At 35.7% G+C, this 19,518-nt stretch overlaps 2 protein-coding genes across 3 annotated transcripts; both read left to right on the top strand.

The window, feature by feature from the left end:
- Positions 1–3,808: 3,808 nt before the first annotated feature.
- Positions 3,809–15,759, top strand: LOC141288529 (E3 ubiquitin-protein transferase MAEA). Of its 2 annotated transcripts, none has more exons than XM_073820685.1 (9): positions 3,809–3,926; positions 7,958–8,140; positions 8,215–8,418; positions 8,496–8,618; positions 8,843–8,919; positions 9,040–9,148; positions 9,881–10,014; positions 10,232–10,427; positions 14,125–15,759. In XM_073820685.1, the coding sequence occupies exons 1-9, from the start codon at positions 3,858–3,860 to the stop codon at positions 14,218–14,220; spliced, it is 1,191 nt and encodes a 396-aa protein (XP_073676786.1). In that variant the 5' UTR covers positions 3,809–3,857; the 3' UTR covers positions 14,221–15,759. The 2 variants fall into 2 exon arrangements, with proteins under 2 accessions (XP_073676786.1, XP_073676787.1); XM_073820686.1 differs by lacking the exon at positions 3,809–3,926 and adding an exon at positions 4,287–4,444.
- LOC141289016 (L-asparaginase-like) lies at positions 14,871–19,434 on the top strand. Its single transcript, XM_073821206.1, has 6 exons — positions 14,871–14,893; positions 18,490–18,538; positions 18,651–18,811; positions 18,887–18,970; positions 19,046–19,208; positions 19,339–19,434. The coding sequence occupies exons 1-6, from the start codon at positions 14,871–14,873 to the stop codon at positions 19,432–19,434; spliced, it is 576 nt and encodes a 191-aa protein (XP_073677307.1).
- Positions 19,435–19,518: the final 84 nt, after the last annotated feature.

The raw sequence follows: 19,518 nt of genomic DNA, 5'->3' as shown, positions 1-19,518 counted from the left end.
AAAAACAGCAAATGAATAGAGGGCTCTGTCAGCGCGGTTTGGCCTCTATTGACAAGCACACACCCAGCTCAAAGAGAAAAGCAAAACAATCACAAACCTTGCATCACCCGCTTTGAAGGCTAAAGTCCCTGAATGTGCCCGGGATTCGCGTAAAACATGCAACGAGAATGCGACCAATCAGAGCCGTGTGACCGGCGAGGCAGCCAATCGGGACAGGCTACGCTTGGACGAGAGCCAATCATAGCAAAGCTCATTGCTCCTGCGGACACAGAGGGGTGGGGGAGGGTTCACTCGCATGTTCGTGCAGGAAACAGAAATGTGAGCGCGATGTGGGGTGAAAGTGAGGGTGGAGGAGGTGAATGGTGAGGGGGGATGGTTGTGGAGGGAAAAAAATAACTTGTTTTTATAAAATTGCGAATCGTATTAAAACCTTTACAGTCTATGGTTGAAACAGACAAATCTTGAGACAATGAGCAAAACACGAACCATAACTTTACCTTTCAATGGTTAATTAAATGGCATTTATATTTTGAAATAATTTAGTGAAGATCACTGGAATATTCTATTTATAAAGACATTATTAATGCGATAGTTTTTCTAGTATATGGAAAAAATACTATAGAAGTCAATAGGAACCAGAAACTGATGACATTCTACACATTCTTCAAAATATGTTCTTTTGTGTTCAGCAGAAGAAAGAGATTCATACAGGTTAAGGTTATACACACTCCTGGTGGTGAGTTTTATAGTTTTTAATGCGTTTTATTTGCAGATATACATGCTTATATTTTCTGTGACAGAAAAATGTTCTTATGTATTTTCTAATGTCTATGGAAGCCCATTTTTGGCATGTAAGAAAAAAATGTATGCCTTAAAAAGTCAAAATTATGACATAAGTCATAATTACGAGATACAAGTTTAAAATTATGAATTTAAAAAGTTGCAATTACGAAAAAAAAAAGTTGAAATGACTTAAAAAGTCAAAATTATGACTTACTTAGGTCATTATTACGAGATAAAAAGTCGAAATTATGACTTTAAAAGTCAAAATTATGAATTTAAAAGTCGAAATTTTGACAGTGGACATAATTACCAGACAAAAATGTGAAGTTATGACAAAAAAATCTAAATTATGACTTTAAAAGTCGTTATTACGAGATAAAAATGTCGTAATTATGACGTTAAAAGTCGAAATTATGACTTAACTCATAATTATGAGATAAAAGGTCTTACAAAGTCATAAATACAAGATTAAAATTCTAAATTATGTCTTTAAAAGTCAAAATTATGACTTACTTAGGTCATAAATATGAGATAAAAAGGTCGAAATTATGACATACTTTGGTCATAATTACTAGAAAGTTATGACATAAAGTCAAAATTATACATTTAAAAGTCGAAATAACGACTTCGGTCAATTATGAGATAAAACGTTGAAATTTTGACTTTAATGACTTTAAAAATCAAAATGATGACATACTTTGGTCATAATTTACCAGACAAAAAGTCGAAGTTATGACATGAAGTCAAAATTTTGACTTAAAAAATCGTAATTACGAGATGAAAAGTCAAAATTATGATTTACTTAGGTCATCAATATGAGATTAAAACTCAAAATTATGACTTACTTAGGTCATAATTTTGAGATAAAAGTCGAAATTATAACTTACTTAGGTCGTAATTAAGAGATAAAAAGTTGAAATTATGACTTTAAAAGTCGAAATTATGACATACTTTGGTCATAATTGCTAGACAAAAAGTCGAAGTTATGAAATAAAGTCAAAATTATGACTTTAAAAGTCATAATTACGAGATAAAAAGTCGAAATTATCAATTTAAAAGTCAAAATTACAAGATAAAAAAGTCGAAATTATCAATTTAAAAGTTGTAATTACAAGATTAAAAAAAATCTAAATAATGACTTACTTAGGTCATAATTACGAGATAAAAAAGTTGAAATTATGAATTACTTTCATCATAATTTTAAGACAAAAAGTCAAAATTATGACTTACAAGGTCAAAATTGTGAAATAAAAAGTCTGAATTATGTCTCAAGTAGGCCTATAAAAATATCAATAAACCAGATTTGGTCTTTTTTATTTTCACTAATTTCACCGTCATAATTTTGACTTTTTATCTCATAGCCTTGACTTTATAAGTCATAATTTCGACTTTTTAATCTCACAGTTTTTACATTTAAAGTCATAATTTATTTAGTCATAATTTTGACTTAAGTATGTCAACATTTCTACATTTTAAGCAATGATTTACGTGGCGGAAATGACATGTTTTTCTGTTGGTTTTGTATTTAGGAATCAATTATGTGTTTCATCACTATATTTTTAAAATAAAATATTTTTTAGCTGAATATTAAAAAAGATTTAAAAAACAAAGTGAATCTGCAGTCTGGTTGTGCTATATAAACGATAAAAGGTCGAAGTTATGACATAAAGTCAAAATTATGACTTTAAAAGTAAATATAATGACATACTTTGGTCATAATTAACAGACAAAAAGTCAAAGTTATGACAAAGTCAAAATTATGACTTTAAAAGTCGTAATTACGAGATAAGACGAAATTATGACTTTGAAAGTCATACATACGATATTAAAATTCTAAATGATGGCATACTTTGGTCATAATTAAGAGACAAAAAGTTAAAATTATGACTTTAAAAGTCGTAATTACAATTAGGACATAATTACGAGATAAAAAGTCATAAAGTCATAAATACAAGATTAAAATTTGAAGTTATGACTTTAAAAGTCAATTATGACTTTCGATCCTTGCTAATAGATTATGACTTTCGAAGTCAAAATTATGACATACCTTGGTCATAATTACCAGACAAAAAGTCGAAGCTATGACATAAAGTCAAAATTATGACTTTAAAAGTCGTAATTACGAGATAAGACGAAATTATGACTTTGAAAGTCATACATACGATATTAAAATTCAAAATGATGGCATACTTTGGTCATAATTAAGAGACAAAAAGTTAAAATTATGACTTTAAAAGTCGTAATTACAATTAGGCCATAATTACGAGATAAAAAGTCATAAAGTCATAAATACAAGATTAAAATTTGAAATTATGACTTTAAAAGTCAATTATGACTTTCGATCCTCGCTAATAGATTATGACTTTCGATCCTCGCTAATAGATTATGACTTTCGAAGTCAAAATTATGACATACCTTGGTCATAATTACCAGACAAAAAGTCGAAGCTATGACATAAAGTCAAAATTATGACTTTAAAAGTCGTAATTACGAGAAATAAAAATCCCATAACTATTATATACATTTTAAAAGTGTCTGAATAAATTTTGGTTTGACTGTAATTCATTTGTGATTATCAAGATGGATTCTTACACAGTTTAACTCTGAGTTCTTGTCATATTTTATAACGATTTTCTGAACCATAGCAAATAAACTGTGATAATATGAGAAAGGTGTCTGAATACATTTTGGTTCGACTGTAAATGGTCATCTGATATCACAACATTATGAGAAATATTTAAAACGACACTCCACCTTTTGAAGCATCACCTTTCGAGTTATCCACTTGCTTTATATGCACTCACAAAGATGTAAATGATAAAAATATCCCATTTTTGGTAGCCTATCACTTATACATAAACATCTATAGCCATTTGAAATTAAAGGCAACCATTGTTTTTGCTTTGAAGGTTGTATATTTTCAATATTTAAAGCCAAAACATAGTAGCTGTGTGAAGATTCAGAACCGCACCGTCACACTAGAATGCAGCCATGAGCAATGAAGCCTCATTGCCAGACGAAGACCAAAGCGGAGAAGAAGACGAACAAACGCTCCACGGTTTCCCCAAAGCAAGATGGCGGTGCAGGAGACAGCAGCTCAACTCTCTATGGCCCTAAAGGTGCAAGAATACCCAACTTTAAAGGTCTGTCAAGCCTTTTATCTCCATACTTTCAACGTACAGTTAAACCGATTCCATCTGCGTTATATAACCGTCATAACAGATCGTCAAACGGAAATGATCGATCAGATAGAAAGTATGTGACTGCGATTAGACAGTTAACTGGTTAGCTCTAGGGCTAGATAACTTAGCAAAACAAGTCACACACAAACAGATCCTATTGAAGTGATCGTAAACTGTCGAGCGGTGACATCGGCTGTACAGTAAACGTTATATATCGACGGATTTCGAGAGCAATAAGTCGAATAATGTCAGTCAGATGCCTGTCACCCTTGCGTTCCGACAGTCTTGTTTTATTAGGCGCTGTTTTATCCCATCACAGGTTTGTCCACTAGTGTAACCAGCGAGCAATGCAGTTTAAGGCAGATTGACGAGAATCATTAACGAGGCGGATAGTGACACGATTCGATATCTAACGTTACTTTATAATCGAGTACATATAACGTTACGTCTGATTTCGATATGAACGCTGTCGCCTGAAGGTATGATCCAGACAGTATGATTTTCGTGTGTTTAGATAAATGCTGGAGGAATACACACATGAGCTCGGTATGCATGCGATTTATGCACCATGTTAGGATCATATTGCATCATGTTGTGTTGATCAATGGCAGCTGTTAGCACGTTTATAGCCCAGATGTGGGCTCTCGACGAGGGGCTTATAATTTAATGGTTGGCATATAGCACCTTTGTTCTCTGCGTCACAGATTTTTTCCCGATTGCTAGCGTCGATTTGGCCGAATCCTCACGTGAATCGATTGCTTTGACTGTTTGGTGATGAGTTGAATGCTTTGTAACCTGATTAGCTCATGGATCTCCTGTAAAATGACGCCTGTTTATGGACACGCACACTGAATGTCAATAATATATGGTCTTCACTGCTGTGTCAAGGGCATGTTGCATCTGAGCTCGTCTTGCAGCATTGGGAATGATTTCCAGTGCCTTCTTGATCATTGCATCATGACCTAACCATGTAAACTAGTCACTCTTTTCTTTTTGTGGCAAATTTTAAAGCACATTGGTTGAGGAATTATAAAGGAAATATATTTTAGAGGGACATACATCTTTAAAAATGATAAAGCAAATTGTTTAACAGTGTACAGCTGCAAAGCAATACATTTTTCTTTTCAACAATCAGGTTTTGACATTTGTGACCACAAAACCAGTCATAAAGGTAATTTAAGTTGATGTATGGTTTGTTAGGATAGGACAATATTTGGCCGGGATACAACTATTTGAAAATCTGGAATCTGAAGATGAGAAAATCACCTTTAAAGTTGTCCAAATTAATATCTCAGCTATGCATATTACTAATCAGAAATTAAGTTTTGATATATTCACAGTAGGAAATTTACAAAATATTTTCATGCAACATGATCTTAACTTTATGTCCTAATGATTTTTGGCTATTGGCATAGAAGAAAAATGTATAATTTTTACCCATACAGTGTATTTTTGGCTATTGCTACAAATATGTGACCCTGGACCACAAAACCAGTCATAAGTCTTAATTTTTCGAAATTAAGATTTATACATCATCTGACAAGCTTCCCATTGATGTATGATTTGTTAGAATAGGACAACATTTGGTTGAGATACAACTATTTGAAAATCTGGAATCTGAGGGTGCAAAAAAAAAAATCTAAATATTGAGAAAATTGTCTTTAAAATTATCCAAATGAAGTTCTTTGCAATGCATATTACTAAGAAAAAAATTACGCTTCAATATTTTTACGGTAGGAAATTTACAGAATGTCTTTATTGAACATGGTCTTTACTTAATATCCTAATGATTTTTGGCATAAAAGAAAAATCAATGTATTGTTGGCTATTGCTACAAATATACCCATGCTACCTAAGACTGGTTTTGTGGTCCAGGGTCACATTTGTAAAGTTTAATTGTAAGTTTAAGTTATGTGTATAGGCATGGATGAACAAAAGTTCATCTTCTATTGTTTGATAATGAAATAAATTGAAATATTAGATACGGTATGATTTTGTCTTTGACTCAGCGGTCTGCTCATTTATGCATCATTGCTTTTTTCAGCCATTTGCGTATATTCTGGCTCGCAATGAGGACCTTTCACTTCTTATTGCCAAATTAGGTTGCACCTTGTAATCCAACAAAGGTTAAAGCTGCAATAATAGCATTGACTGATGTTGGGTGTTTATCTACTCTAAAACATCTGTACATGAATAGAGCATTGCAAATGTTGATACTACTTATCTGCCCTGGTTGCAAGGTGACAGATGGCCCGATCAAAATAAACTGGCGGATGCTGAGAGATAAGATTGAAGGTTTATGCATCTCTGCCTCTTCCACAGCTGCGATACAGCCACTCATGCTGGCCTAATGATCATGTCCACCTTTATGACCTAAAAGAACAGACGTCTGGAACTCTTACCTTTACTCTTACTACTTACTGTACTGATGTCTTACTTTATTTACCAGTGCCATTTGGAAGATAAAAACTAATTGGGGAATCTTCACAATTGAGCTGTTTTTAGTCAATAATATTTGATTATTGTTTTGCAGGACATGGATGAGGACAATATGTGACACTGGACCACAAAACTAGTTTTAAGTAGCACAGGTATATTTGTAGCAATAGCCAAAAATACATTGTATGGGTCAAAATTATTGATTTTTCTTTTATGCCAAAAATCATTAGGATATTAAATAAAAAAAATTGACACTTATGACTGGTTTTGGGGTTTAGGGTAAGATATATCAAACACTTAAGTAGACTAATTGATAATTGTAAGAAATATATCAATACATTACAATCACAAAACCAGTCATAAGGGTTAATTTTTTTTAAATTGAGATTTATACATCATCTGAAACTGAAAAAATAAGTTTTCCATATTTAGTTGAGATACAACTGTTTGAAAATCTGGAATCTGAAAGGTGCAAAGAAATCCAAATGTTGAGAAAATCGCCCTCAAAGTTGTCCAAAGTTCTTAGCAATACATATTACTAAACAAAAATTAGGTTTTGATATATTTATGGTAGGAAATTTACAAAATATCTTCATGGAACATGATCCTTACTTAATATCCTAATGATTTTTGGCATAAAAGAAAAATCATTAATTTCGACCCATACAATGTATTAATGGCTATTGCTACAAATATATCCATGCTACTTATGACTGGTTTTGTGGTCCAGGGTCACAATATAAACGTTGATTAATGCACAAGTGGAGCAAATCAAATAGGGTCATTGGAAGTTCAACTGTACTTGCTTGACACACAAGAACAAACCTCGATGGTTGTCGTGCATTAAGCAAGTGCATTTCCATGTTTACCATATTTGAAAAACTCTGTATTGACACTGATCACTGTTTATATGTAGATAACCTGTTTATTGTTTACCACGATCATGTCTCTTCAGAAAACTTGGAGGAAACTGTCAAAGTTTTGGATGAATGCACTTTTTCTTGTAGAGGAACAGAAATCTCTCAGGTTTCATAATAATATTTTTATTCATTCTTTGAAGATGAACAAAAGTCTTAAGAGTTTGGAATGACATGAGTTAATAACTGACGGAAATTTTATTCTAGCTCTTTTAAAGCGATAGTTCACCCAAAAATGAAAATTCTATCTTTAATTACTCACCCTCATGTTGTTCCAAAACCATAAGACCTTCATTTTCGGAACACTAATTAAGATATTTTTTATTGAAATCCAAGAGCTTTCTGACCCTCTACAGACAGCAAGGGCCCTACCAAGTTCAAGGCCTAGAAATGTACCAAGAACATCAACAAAACAGTCCATGTGACGTCAGTGGTTCAATTTTGTGAAGTGTGAGTGTGAGTAATTAATGTAATTAAGTGTGAGTAATTAATGACAAAATCGTTTTTGGGTGAACTAACTCACGAGAGAACGTAATGATGGATAAACTGCTTTGTGAACCCATGCCATGAAGAATGATATTACTAAGCTAACCAAAATTGGGCCTAGTAATGAAACGCAGTTGTTTATCTCAACAGGTTCCTTATGAAACCTTGAACAAGCGCTTCCGAGCAGCTCAAAAGAATATAGACCGGGAGACCAGTCACGTGACGATGGTGGTGGCGGAGCTGGAGAAAACCCTCAGCAGCTTTCCAGTGGTGGATACCGTAGTCTCTCTCCTGGATGGGGTGGTTGAGAAGCTCAGTGCCCTTAAGAGAAAGGTATGCTAAAGGCCTCATTTTAAATGGATTCAGTTTTACTACATTTGCAAATGAAATGGTTTCGTATCTGATAGGCAGCTGAGTCCATCCAAGCAGAAGATGAGAGCGCCAAGTTATGTAAGCGGCGCATAGAGCACCTGAAGGAACACAGCAGTGATCAGCCAGCCAGCGTCAACGTTTGGAAGAAGAAGCGCATGGACCGCATGATGGTGGAGCATTTACTACGCTGTGGCTATTACAACACCGCAGTCAAGCTAGCCAGACAAAGCGGCATTGAGGTGCGTCTCCGCTTTTCCCATGCAGCTTTTTTTTAAGATGCTTGTGCTGTTTCTCATATGATGTTTTGTCTTTGCAGGATTTGGTCAACATAGAAATGTTTCTTACTGCGAAAGAAGTCGAAGAATCCCTCGAGCGTCAGGAGACGGCTACCTGTCTGGCTTGGTGCCACGATAACAAGTCTCGCTTACGGAAAATGAAAGTAAGACGTTGGGTTCAACTGGGTTTGTTTTTCCTCAATTGCTGTATTTCAATATGCACTTGAGTTTTAACTGTCATTATGGAGCCACATTGTGGTTATATTCCTTGCGGTCTGGGTTTTCATTGGCTTACATTTCATTTCTCACTTGGTCATGTTGCCTGAAATCGAAGCAGTTTGAAAGGTAAAGTTTATTTAGTTATGTTGAAATATGTCTCTCTTCCCAGAGCTGTTTGGAGTTCAGTTTAAGGATCCAGGAATTTATCGAACTCATTCGACAAAACAAACGGATGGACGCAGTAAGGTATAAAATGTTGTCTTCATGACTGGACATGACTCTAAATCCAAGTGTCTCTCAATTACTTGAATTTATTGTTAAACAAATCATAGTTGGTGTTAGTAAATCCAAACAAATATCTTTTAGACATGCACGCAAACACTTCAGCCAAGCAGAAGGAGGGCAGTTGGACGAGGTACGGCAAGTGATGGGCATGCTGGCGTTTCCCTCAGACACGCACATTTCACCGTATAAGGTAAACTACATTTCTGTTTCTATATTATTTAACACGAAAAATTCTGTCATTAATTACTGACCCTCATGTCGTTGCAAGGCTTCGTTCACCTTTAGAAAACAAATTAAGATGTTTTTGATGAAATCCGAGAGCTTTCTGACCCTTCACGGGGAGCAATGTAACTACCACGTTCAAGGCCCAGAAAGGTAGTAAGGACATTGTTAAAATAATTCATGTGACATCAGTGGTTCAACCGTAATATAATGAAGCTATGAGAATACTTTTTGTGCACAAAGAAAACAAAATGAGCGACTTTATTCAACAATTTCGTCTCTTCTGTGTTGTTATGAACGTGAACCCGAAGACTGATACAGAAGAGAAGAAATTGTTGAGTAAAGTTTTCATTTTCTTTGCAGACAAAAACAAGTCTCATAGCTTCATAAAATTAAGGTTGAACCACTGACGTCACATGGACTATTTTAATGATGTCCTTACTACCTTTCTGGGCCTTGAATGTGTTAGTTGCATTGCTGTCTATGCAAGGTCATAAAGCTCTCGGATTTAATCAAAAATATCTTAATTTATGCATCAAAGCTGAACGAAGGTCTTACGAGTTTGGAACAACGCGAGCGTGAGTAATTAATGACATAATTTGTTATTTTCGGGCGAACTAAAGCTTTATTTGCTTCTGAATAAGCCGTCATAGAAGGTACAAGTTCAGTGGTCCGTAACAATTCTTGTCTTCCCTCCCAGGATCTTTTGGATCCAGCTCGCTGGAAAATGCTGATCCAGCAGTTCAGATATGACAACTACAGATTACACCAGCTGGGGAACAACTCCGTGTTTACCATTACCCTGCAGGCAGGGCTGTCTGCCATCAAAACCCCGTATCCTCACTGCAGAAAAACAATCACCATCTTTAGGGTTTTCAGTTTGCATGTCCAGCAGATTGTTTATGAAAACTCAGGATTTAGAGTAATATAGGGTGATTTCAACGTGGTGTTTTTTCAGGAAGACAATAGAAGAGTCATTATTTTAAATGACTGTAAATGGTCTCTAAATCAAGTTGTTGAATAGTTGTGGACCTTAATTCCAGTTTTACAGGCAGTGTTATAAAGAGGATGGCACTTCCAAAAACCCAGACTGCCCTGTCTGCAGTAAGTCGCTGAATAAATTGGCTCAGCCTCTTCCCATGGCCCACTGTGCAAACTCAAGGCTGGTGTGCAAAATCTCTGGCGAGGTCATGAATGAGAACAACCCACCCATGATGCTGCCTAATGGCTATGTTTATGGATACAATGTGAGTTTCAAAGCTAGTTTTGCTCTTTAGTACATAGAGTTGAGGTCAAAAAGTTTACATACACCTTGCAGAATCTGCAAAATGTTATTTTACCAAAATAAGAGGGATCCTACAGAATGCATGTTATTTATTTAGTACTGGCCTGAATAAAAACACATAAAAGACATTTACATATAGTCCACCAGATATAATAGTAGTTGAAATTATTCAAATGACCCTGTTCAAAAATTTACATACACTTGATTCTTAACACTGTGTTGTTACCTGAATGTTTTAGTGATAGTTGTTCACGAGTCTTGTTTGTCCTGAACAGTTAAACTGCTTGCTGTTCTTCAGAAAAATCCTTCAGGTCCCACAGATTTTTTGGTTTTTCAGCATTTGAACCCTTTCTTTACAGTAGCTGCGTTTCCATTACCCTTTAAATTGAGCAAATTGAAATTGCAAATTGAAAATCTGCCTAATGGAAACGCGTCAATTGCGCAATACTTTTTAATCGACATTTATATACTAGCGCTAAGGTTTTGCGCAAATCTGTAATGGAAACGTGACTGTATGATTTTGAGATCCATTTTTTCACACTGAGGACAACTGAGGGACTCATGCAACTATTACAGAAAGCTCAAACCAAGTGTGCTGCATGAGTCCTGAAAAGTGAAGCCAAAACATCTCAGTCGCCCTGGTGGCAGGCTTCAGTATAGGTCATAAACCCCGCCCTCTCCATGTAATCTAATGGGATGTGAGCCAAACTAAATAATCCAATTTCGCTTCAAATAATTTTTTCCCCAAAGATGGTTTCTATCGTTTGAGGTAGTTATCATGCTGTTTTATGTATAGGTGTTCGTTTTTCTAAGAAGTTCGCTTTTAGGTAGTTATTTGATGCTATAGAAACAGGGTGTGGTGTCATGATTGTGATCTTGCGATTGGGTCTGCGGCAGTTTGGGGCGGGACTTTGATACCGCAGCTCCACCTCACGACACTACTGTGCATACTCTGGCTCCAAATAGCGTCCAGGGTTCTTGGACCATTTTAAAAGTAAAATTTAATGCTTTTTAAGACCTCAACAAATATAATTTAAGACCCAAAAATGTAATAATTTCTTTGGAATAGGCTACTCAATTTATTGCCTACTAAAATGGAAATCAAAACTTGAAAGTTTTCCATTTGGGATCAATTATGTGCAATGTGTAAACTCGGTAAGTAAAAAAAAAAGTTAAAATATTTTTCTTTGAGACCTTTTTCTTTTTTTTCTTTTTTTTTTTTTTGTTCTTTGTGATGTAGAACAGAGCCAACGTACTGTAACATAGATAAGTTGGATTACACTAAACGTAGTGTGTGCCCGTCAAATTTTTAGTAGTCCAGAATCGCAAATGAAGGTGTTTGTTCTTTGTCTTTTTATTCAAACTTTTGTCAAACATGACGACACATGGCTTCTCACTAACGCTGCACGATAGCTCCTTCTTGATGAATGAAGTGATGCCATATTTGGCGACATATGCAGTTTTATTTTCACCAGGTGAATGACTTTGCAAGCTGCAAATCGGGGAACATGGCAGCAATCATAACACTGATTTTGAGTCACGGATCGGATCATTTTTCGGATCAGCAAAAAACAAACAAAACAAAAATAAAGTTTGGTTTTTTCTAATTACTGAATGCTTTAAGTACTTCTAATCCACAGCAAAAACTACTAGCTGAACTAATAAAGTCAATAACAAAACAAGAAGAATTACACAAATGACAAGTGTAGATGAATACAACAAAGTTACTAATAAAATCAATAACCCTAGTATTCAGGTGCGGAGATTTAATAATTAATTGTAAAATAACTAATGCTTCTCACTGCAGGTATTTATAGGATGCTGTCTCTTTAAGGACTAATGCACGTACCGAATACTGGCACGCATCTCTTTCTCAGCTGTTTCGCTTCACTGAAGACATAACCGACTGTGTTTACCAGAAGAACAAAATGGGTATTTAGACATGACTTTGTATGTATGTTTCCGTTCAAATAGAAGTTAAAGAGGAATCAATCTGTGTGAATCGCGCCTCTCTCTCTCTCTCTCTCTCTCTCTCTCTGTGTTTGTGCGCGTGCTCGCTTCAGGTGTGTGCGACAGCGGTAAAATAAATAAATAAATAAAAATAAGAAATCATTGTGCGTGTTCCCTTTTTAAATAGTTTGAACTGGTAAATTGGCAAGACAAAACGTGCTAATTATAAACTTACTCTATGATGGTTAAACTTAACAGTTAATCCGCGAATCACATGCGTGCCGAACCGTGGGGGTTGGTCATCACGGATCTGTTGCACATCTAGCAATGTACACTTTCCTATCTTTGCATTTTGAACCTCACCTAGACAACCTCGTAATCGCAGCACGCAGGTGCAGACCGACGTCAGTGTCTGTAGCCGACCTACCGTAATAAACTAATAAATCACGGAGACTGTCATTTCACTCCTGTTTCACACATACTAAATTAATCAACTATTAGATGTTTTATGGTGGACCACTGTGCTTCCCTATCGTCAGTAAGCACACCGGCTGAAAATTTAATACCTACAGCAACTTTACGGTAAATTTAAGACAATTTAAGACCTTAATTTCCCGGATTTTAATTTAAGGCATTTTAAGACTTTTTAAGGACCCGCGGGAACCCTGGCGTCATTTTCCCCAAGATTGCAGCGGCCATATTTAGATGGTTTGGCTTCACTTTTCTAAAGTGGAAGGGGATACACGTTGTCCACCTTTTTTACAGTCTATAGTTCAAATGCTCACTGATGCTCCAGAAGGAAACACGATGCATTAAGACCCAGGGCGTGGAAACTTTTTGAATTTGATCAGGGTAAATTTAACTTATTTTGTCAGCTAAGAAACATGCAAGTAAAAGGTAGTACTAAATGAAAAAAATATGATATTTAGGCAAAATTAAAAAAAAAAATGTACACACCTTCATGATGTTTAAAGGTTTTTACCTTGCTTCTAATGCATTGTTTTTCATTTAAAAAGTTTTCACTCCTGGCTCTTATTGTATTGTTTTTCGTTCAAAAGTTTTTACCCCTTGCTCTTAATGCATCGTTTTTCGTTCAAAAGTTTTCACTCCTTGCTTTTCGTTCAAAAAAATGTTTACCCCTTTCTCTTAATTTATCGTTTCTCCTTCTGGAGCATCAGTGAGCGTTTGAACCTTCTGTAATAGTTGCATACGAGTCCCTCAGTTGTCCTCGGTGTGAAAAGATGGATCTCAAAATCAAACAGTCATTGTTGGAAAAGGTTTAATACAAAAATGCTGGAAAACCAAAGAATTTGTGGGACCTGAAGGATTTTTCTGAGGAACAGCAGTCAGTTTAACTGTTCAGGACAAACAAGGGACTCATGAACAACTATCACTAAACAAAAAAAACAGCTGTGGATCATTCAGGTAAGAACACTGTATTAAGAATCAAGGGGGTGTAAACTTTTGAACCGGGTAATTTTTTATAAATTTAACTATTTTCTATTATGGACTATATGTAAACATCTTTTATGTGAAATATCTTATTCAGCTCAGTACTAAATAAAAAACAACATGCATTTTCTATGATCCCTCTTATTTTGGTCAAATAATTAACATTTTGCAGATTCTGCAAGGTGTATGTCATTTGAAATTCTATGTTTTCCCTGCGTATATATAGTGATTAACGTTCCCTTGCCTTTGGTTTTCAGTCTCTCTTGTCTATTCGTCAAGATGACAAGGTGGTATGCCCCAGGACCAAAGAGGTTTTCAACTTTTCCCAGGCTGAGAAGGTTTACATTATGTGATGGGAGCTCCACATAAGTTTTGGGACGTTAATTTGCGGCGCCATTGTAGGCTGGGCGAATCTCACATTGACACCATTTGTCAAAGGGCGTCCAATCCTTCAGCCCTTGTTCCATGCAAGTGAATCTCATTGACAGTCTGTCCTCGCCCTCAACCGGCCTACAAGACCTTCACTGAACTGATGGTTCAAAATCACAACGGAGTCGTCCTGCGCTAAACGGACTACATGACGAGGGATTTTTTTTGCTGTCGTTGATGTTTTTAAAAGGGTTGATAGTTTGGCATTTATTTAACTGGTTTCTTTACGGTAGTGTGAAACAAACCAACACGACTCCATATCGATCTCAAAGGAGCTTCTGCCTTGTAGTGTGTTAACAAAATTAATTATTCATTGTTGGTTTTTTGAACAAGGGCACCCATTTAGGTCATTATTTTTAGATAGATTGTGAGTAGGTAGTCGTAGAGACCACTCTGATGCCTTGCTTTTGCACCTGTGAAATCTGCGACAACATGCATTTATGTTAATGTGATTTTTTTATTATTTTTTTTGACTGACATCCTCAGTTTGAGGCAACATGTTAAAAAAAGTTGTAGCATTTATAGCAATACTGCTCTTTAGCCCAGCTCTGTGGATGTACAGACTTAGAAAGACATGGCGGTCTTCTTTGGTGTCAGGTTGGTGTTAAAGAATCACATTAGTTTACACTTTAACAGTAAATATTATACTGACTTATTATGGACTTATATCATCAACATCATTCGTCAAATAAACCATTCTGTGTATGACCAAAGTCCTTTTTAGGACAAGTATGCAAGATTGAATTTTGATGGTTATGCCTAAATTTGAAGGATTTTTCTTTGAGTAATGATATGCTGTGTTATGTAGAACAATATCATATGTTGTAATTAATAACGTCATGCTGCATTTAGTGCTATTTAGTGACTAAAGGTTTCAATAGCAAATGTTCAAAAGCAAAAGTTTTGGATCTCAGGTTAGATTCAGATCTCACAAAGATTATTACATGGATTGGAGTTATTTTTTGTTTAGTTTTTTGTTAAAATGTGTAATTATCCAGCCTTGATACCCTCATTTTGTGATGTAAATGTCTTGTGTGAGTTTTCTTCTGCTGCACAATGGGTTAATATGGATCTTTCATATGTATATAGGCTAGTTTTACATTATTAGAATTTCCAAATTCATTGTAAGTAATGTGTATAGAGTCATTTCGAGCACAATTTTCAAAGCAGGAAATAGTTTAAAGTACATTTTGATAATGTTCCCCATGCACACATCCCTAGAAAGTCTCAGGTTTCACAGGATCAACAGCAGGTAACCAATGAGTGGGATCTTTGAAAGGCCCTCTGGTCTTTTAGTTTCACTTTAAAGTACACCAACATCCGTTCCTGTTGGAAAAGATTCTCCAAGTATGTGTTTAACTGTAATTGTGGAAAGACTTGCTTAGAAACTGCGCATGCATGTGTATTTTGGTAGGGTAGATGGGTTGTTCGTGTCCAATTGCCAATAAAGATTGATTTGATTATGTATTGTCATTTTCAACACCCAGTGGAGAAAACCAGGACTTTTTACAAATTTACATTTAAGGAAAAGGTGAAGCACTGCTATTACTTGTTAATATTGAAAGAAAGTATTGAGTATAGCAGTACTATGCTACATAATTTTACCTCCTAAAGCTTTGTGGTTTTGCAGGTATATTATCATATAACTAGTCTGACCATTTAAATAACATTAAATAATGATAACATATGCAACAATTCCCCCCTTTATTAATTTACCAATGAATCAACAAATACAATATAACATAACATCAAAAAATATAACAGAATAGAGAACAATGATAACAGCCAGGGAAACGAAAACTAATTTTTTAAACAAACACGAAAATTAAACGAGGGGGAAACTATATAATAATAATAGAATATTATAATACATAAATACAAAGGGGAATCCTTAAAAGGCACAACAACTCGCCTATTTTTCGATAAAGAGAGCGTTTTAAATATTGTTGCAACTCTGTAAAAAACACCTTAAAATGTGGTTTGTTATTGAAGAATTTTACATTTTTACCGCCGCCATTTGTCTCATGACGTGATAAACGAGCGCGCGTCAGGAGCAGCAACTTTGAACGGTTATTACGCTTCAGCGTTACTCGACGAGATAAACATATCTTCAAAAATGTACAGTAAGTAAAGTATTTATCACCATTTAACATATATCACCAACATAGCGTTGCAATCGAAATTGTGAACACTGTGGTACTTTACGAATACAAGCTTTTCTGAGATCCAGGACTTTATATAAATGGCATCTATAAGAGATTACTAGCTTATTAAAAGCGATAATGTCAGTATATAATGTAATATTTTTGAGTTCTAGGATTTTTAGTAACACAGCTGTGTTGTAGCCTAACTATTCAACCCCTACAGCATTGTTGTTTATTAGTCACTTATTTGTATGGTAGGCAACACATTTGTCTTAAAAATACAATTAAACCTTTAGAAACTCTATTAGAAGACAGAATTAGCTTGAGCTGTTACAGTTAAGCCCAAAATTATTCATACCCCTGGCAAATTCTGACTTGAAGTTACTTTTATTCAACCAGAATTATTATTTTTTTGACTGGAAATGACACAGGCTTCTTCCAAAAGATAACAAGATGATGTACAAGAGGCATCATTGTGGAAAAAAAAATAGTCTGCATCTGTGGAACCCAGCGGTGTGCAGTGTCTGTTGGACTGTCTGCCTTGAGATGTTGCCACCAGCAGAGCCCAGATTCATCAGGATGGCCTTGGTGGTGATCCTTGGATTCTTTGTTACCTCTCTCACTATCCTCCTGGCCAGCACAGGTGTCACTTTTGGCTTCCAACCACGTCCTCTGAGATTTTTCACAGTGCGGAACGTCTTGTATTTTTTAATAATACTTTGCACTGTGGCCACTGGAACTTCAAAACATTTAGATATGGTCTTATAGCCCTTTCCTGACTTGTGAGCAGCCACAATGCGCAGCCACAGGTCCTCAGTGAGCTCCTTTGTCTTAGCCATGACTGTCCACAAACCAACAGCAGAGCGCTTCTGTTTTTCACCTGTTGAGTTGATTAAAACAGCTGTTCCTAATGAATCAGGGTAATTAGGATGCTTTAGAACAGCTTGGACTATTTGGAATGGTATAGAACTTTTTCTATTGACTGTGACAGTTTGCAAAGGGTATGAATAATTTTGGACATGCCATTTTTGTTAAAATGTAAATAAAAGCTGAGAAATATTTTTTTCCACAATGATGAAGGACATCATGCATTTTGGCAAGAATTGTGATGCCTTTGGTGCTAAGACTAAAGCTAATGATCAATGGACATTCTTGCAGGACAATCTTTACAAAGTATACATCCAAATCTATTTATGCTTGGTTCAGGGATCAGTCATAGAATGTTCTTGAGCTCTGTTGGCCTGTTCAGTCTCCAGATTTAATTTTCATTCAAAATATTTGGTTGAATTTGAAGAAAGCAGTGGCAAAGTAAAACCAAAGATTATCAGTGATCTGAAAGCTTTTCAGGCGAGGAATGGGCCAAGATTGCAGTAGAGAGCTGACAGAAGCTTCTGAGCACTTCCAAGCAGCGTTTATTGCTGGTTTTAAAGTTTAAAAGATTCTGCACCAAATTTGACTTTTGGGGGTTGAATAATTTTGAACATGAGCGTTTAGAGCCAATTTGATTTAGATTTTTCATTATTCATCAACTTATGTTCTCAGAAAAACTCTTGTGTGTATCAATAAACTTTCTCTGATGCCTTTGTTGAATTGGTTTTCACGAAATGTAGTTCTCTGCAGCAAAATGTCTCGCTGGTCAAGGGGGTTGAATCATTTTGATTGTTACTAGTCTGTATATGACTATTTTGTTGAAATGTATTTAAACGTCATAATGGCGTATTATCTATTTAAGTCATGATTTTTATCTTTAACCCTTGACGTAAAACTATACAACAACAGATGCGACAAAAGAGAAACGAGAGGAACCATACGATCCATTATTTCTCCCTTTAACAAAAGTGGGCCTTAAAACACGAGACCGCCGGTTCCTCCGCACCGTGGGTGATGTGCTCAGTCTCAGCTGGCTCAAACACAAGACCTTTGAAGTGAGCTTACAAGTTTGGCATCCTCTATTTTATGTTCCTTTATTTTCAAATGTGACCCAAGACCCATTTTTACCCAGGACATCAATGCAACTCTGGCCTTGTTGTTGCCCTCCTTTGCCTGCAGATGCATAGACAACAGCGACTTACTGTCTTTGCAGGAGATTCTTGTCAAGGTATGAATAGTCATGCATACAAGATGTTAAATGCATTTGACAGATTTTCTCTTTCACATGGCATGTTATATAATTCCTAATCCATGCTTTAAATACCTCTTGTTTTTTTCAGATGAATATAAATTCTGTAGACTATGATGGCAACACTGTCATGCATAGAGCTTGTGAAAAGGGTAGAACTGATATGGTTAAGTATTTACTGCCTATTGGAGCAACTTGGCAAAAGACAAACCGCTTTGGTTGCACACCTCTGCATCTTGCCATCAAAAACAAGTAAGTGAGCAGATTTAAGCAGATTTCATTCGTTTATTTGAATATTTGTAATTGATTGTTTACGACATACGCCAGGCACTATGACGTGATCAAGCTTTTGATAGTGGAAGGAGCCACAGTGAGTCTTCATCCTGTGCAAATTGGCACGGAACTCATCAAGTCAGTCTTTCCAACTACAAACGAACTTGTCAATCTGTTGTGGACATTTGCATTCAGCTGTCCTCTCTATTTTAGGGCGGTTCAGACTAAAAACAGTCAGCTTTTGGATGCATGGTACTTAGCTGGTATAGACATGAACCAGGGTGATTACAATGGACAGACCGCTTTACATGCAGCAGTGGAAAAGAGGGACAAGAAAATGGTGTCCAAACTTCTTGAATATGGCGCCATGCCAGAGGTATAATAAAAGTAGATTTTTGTGAACATATTGTTCATTATTTTGCTGTTTACTGTCCTGAACATGTTGAATGTTTAATAAGCCATAACTTGCAACCTGTAACATGTATGATTTGTCTCGTCCCTATCAGAATAGGAATATGTGGGGAAGGACAGCAGAAGATGAAGCAAGACAGAAAAACCTGCATGATATTTTGGTGCTCTTCGATCAACATTCCTCTTTGTAACTTAAGCCAGATGGACCAGCTGATATCAGATGCAAAAGCATATTGCTTACAAGTTTTATACTTCGACAAAGGTAGTTCTTAGTT

The sequence above is a fragment of the Garra rufa genome, chromosome 16 (assembly GCF_049309525.1).
Source record: "Garra rufa chromosome 16, GarRuf1.0, whole genome shotgun sequence".
NCBI lineage: Eukaryota > Metazoa > Chordata > Actinopteri > Cypriniformes > Cyprinidae > Garra > Garra rufa.
The sequence above is the reverse complement of the archived record's forward strand: the minus strand, read 5'-3'. Positions and strand labels throughout refer to the sequence as shown.

Coding starts and splice junctions, on each gene's coding strand:
- LOC141288529 (XM_073820685.1), top strand. CDS start 3,858: ATGGCGGTGCAGGAGACAGCAGCTCAACTCTCTATGGCCCTAAAGGTG. Junction 8,619..8,842: donor CTCGCTTACGGAAAATGAAA/GTAAGACGTTGG, acceptor CTCTCTTCCCAG/AGCTGTTTGGAGTTCAGTTT. Junction 10,428..14,124: donor GCTATGTTTATGGATACAAT/GTGAGTTTCAAA, acceptor TTTGGTTTTCAG/TCTCTCTTGTCTATTCGTCA.
- LOC141289016 (XM_073821206.1), top strand. CDS start 14,871: ATGGCGGTCTTCTTTGGTGTCAG. Junction 18,539..18,650: donor TGCAGGAGATTCTTGTCAAG/GTATGAATAGTC, acceptor TGTTTTTTTCAG/ATGAATATAAATTCTGTAGA. Junction 18,971..19,045: donor ATTGGCACGGAACTCATCAA/GTCAGTCTTTCC, acceptor TCTCTATTTTAG/GGCGGTTCAGACTAAAAACA.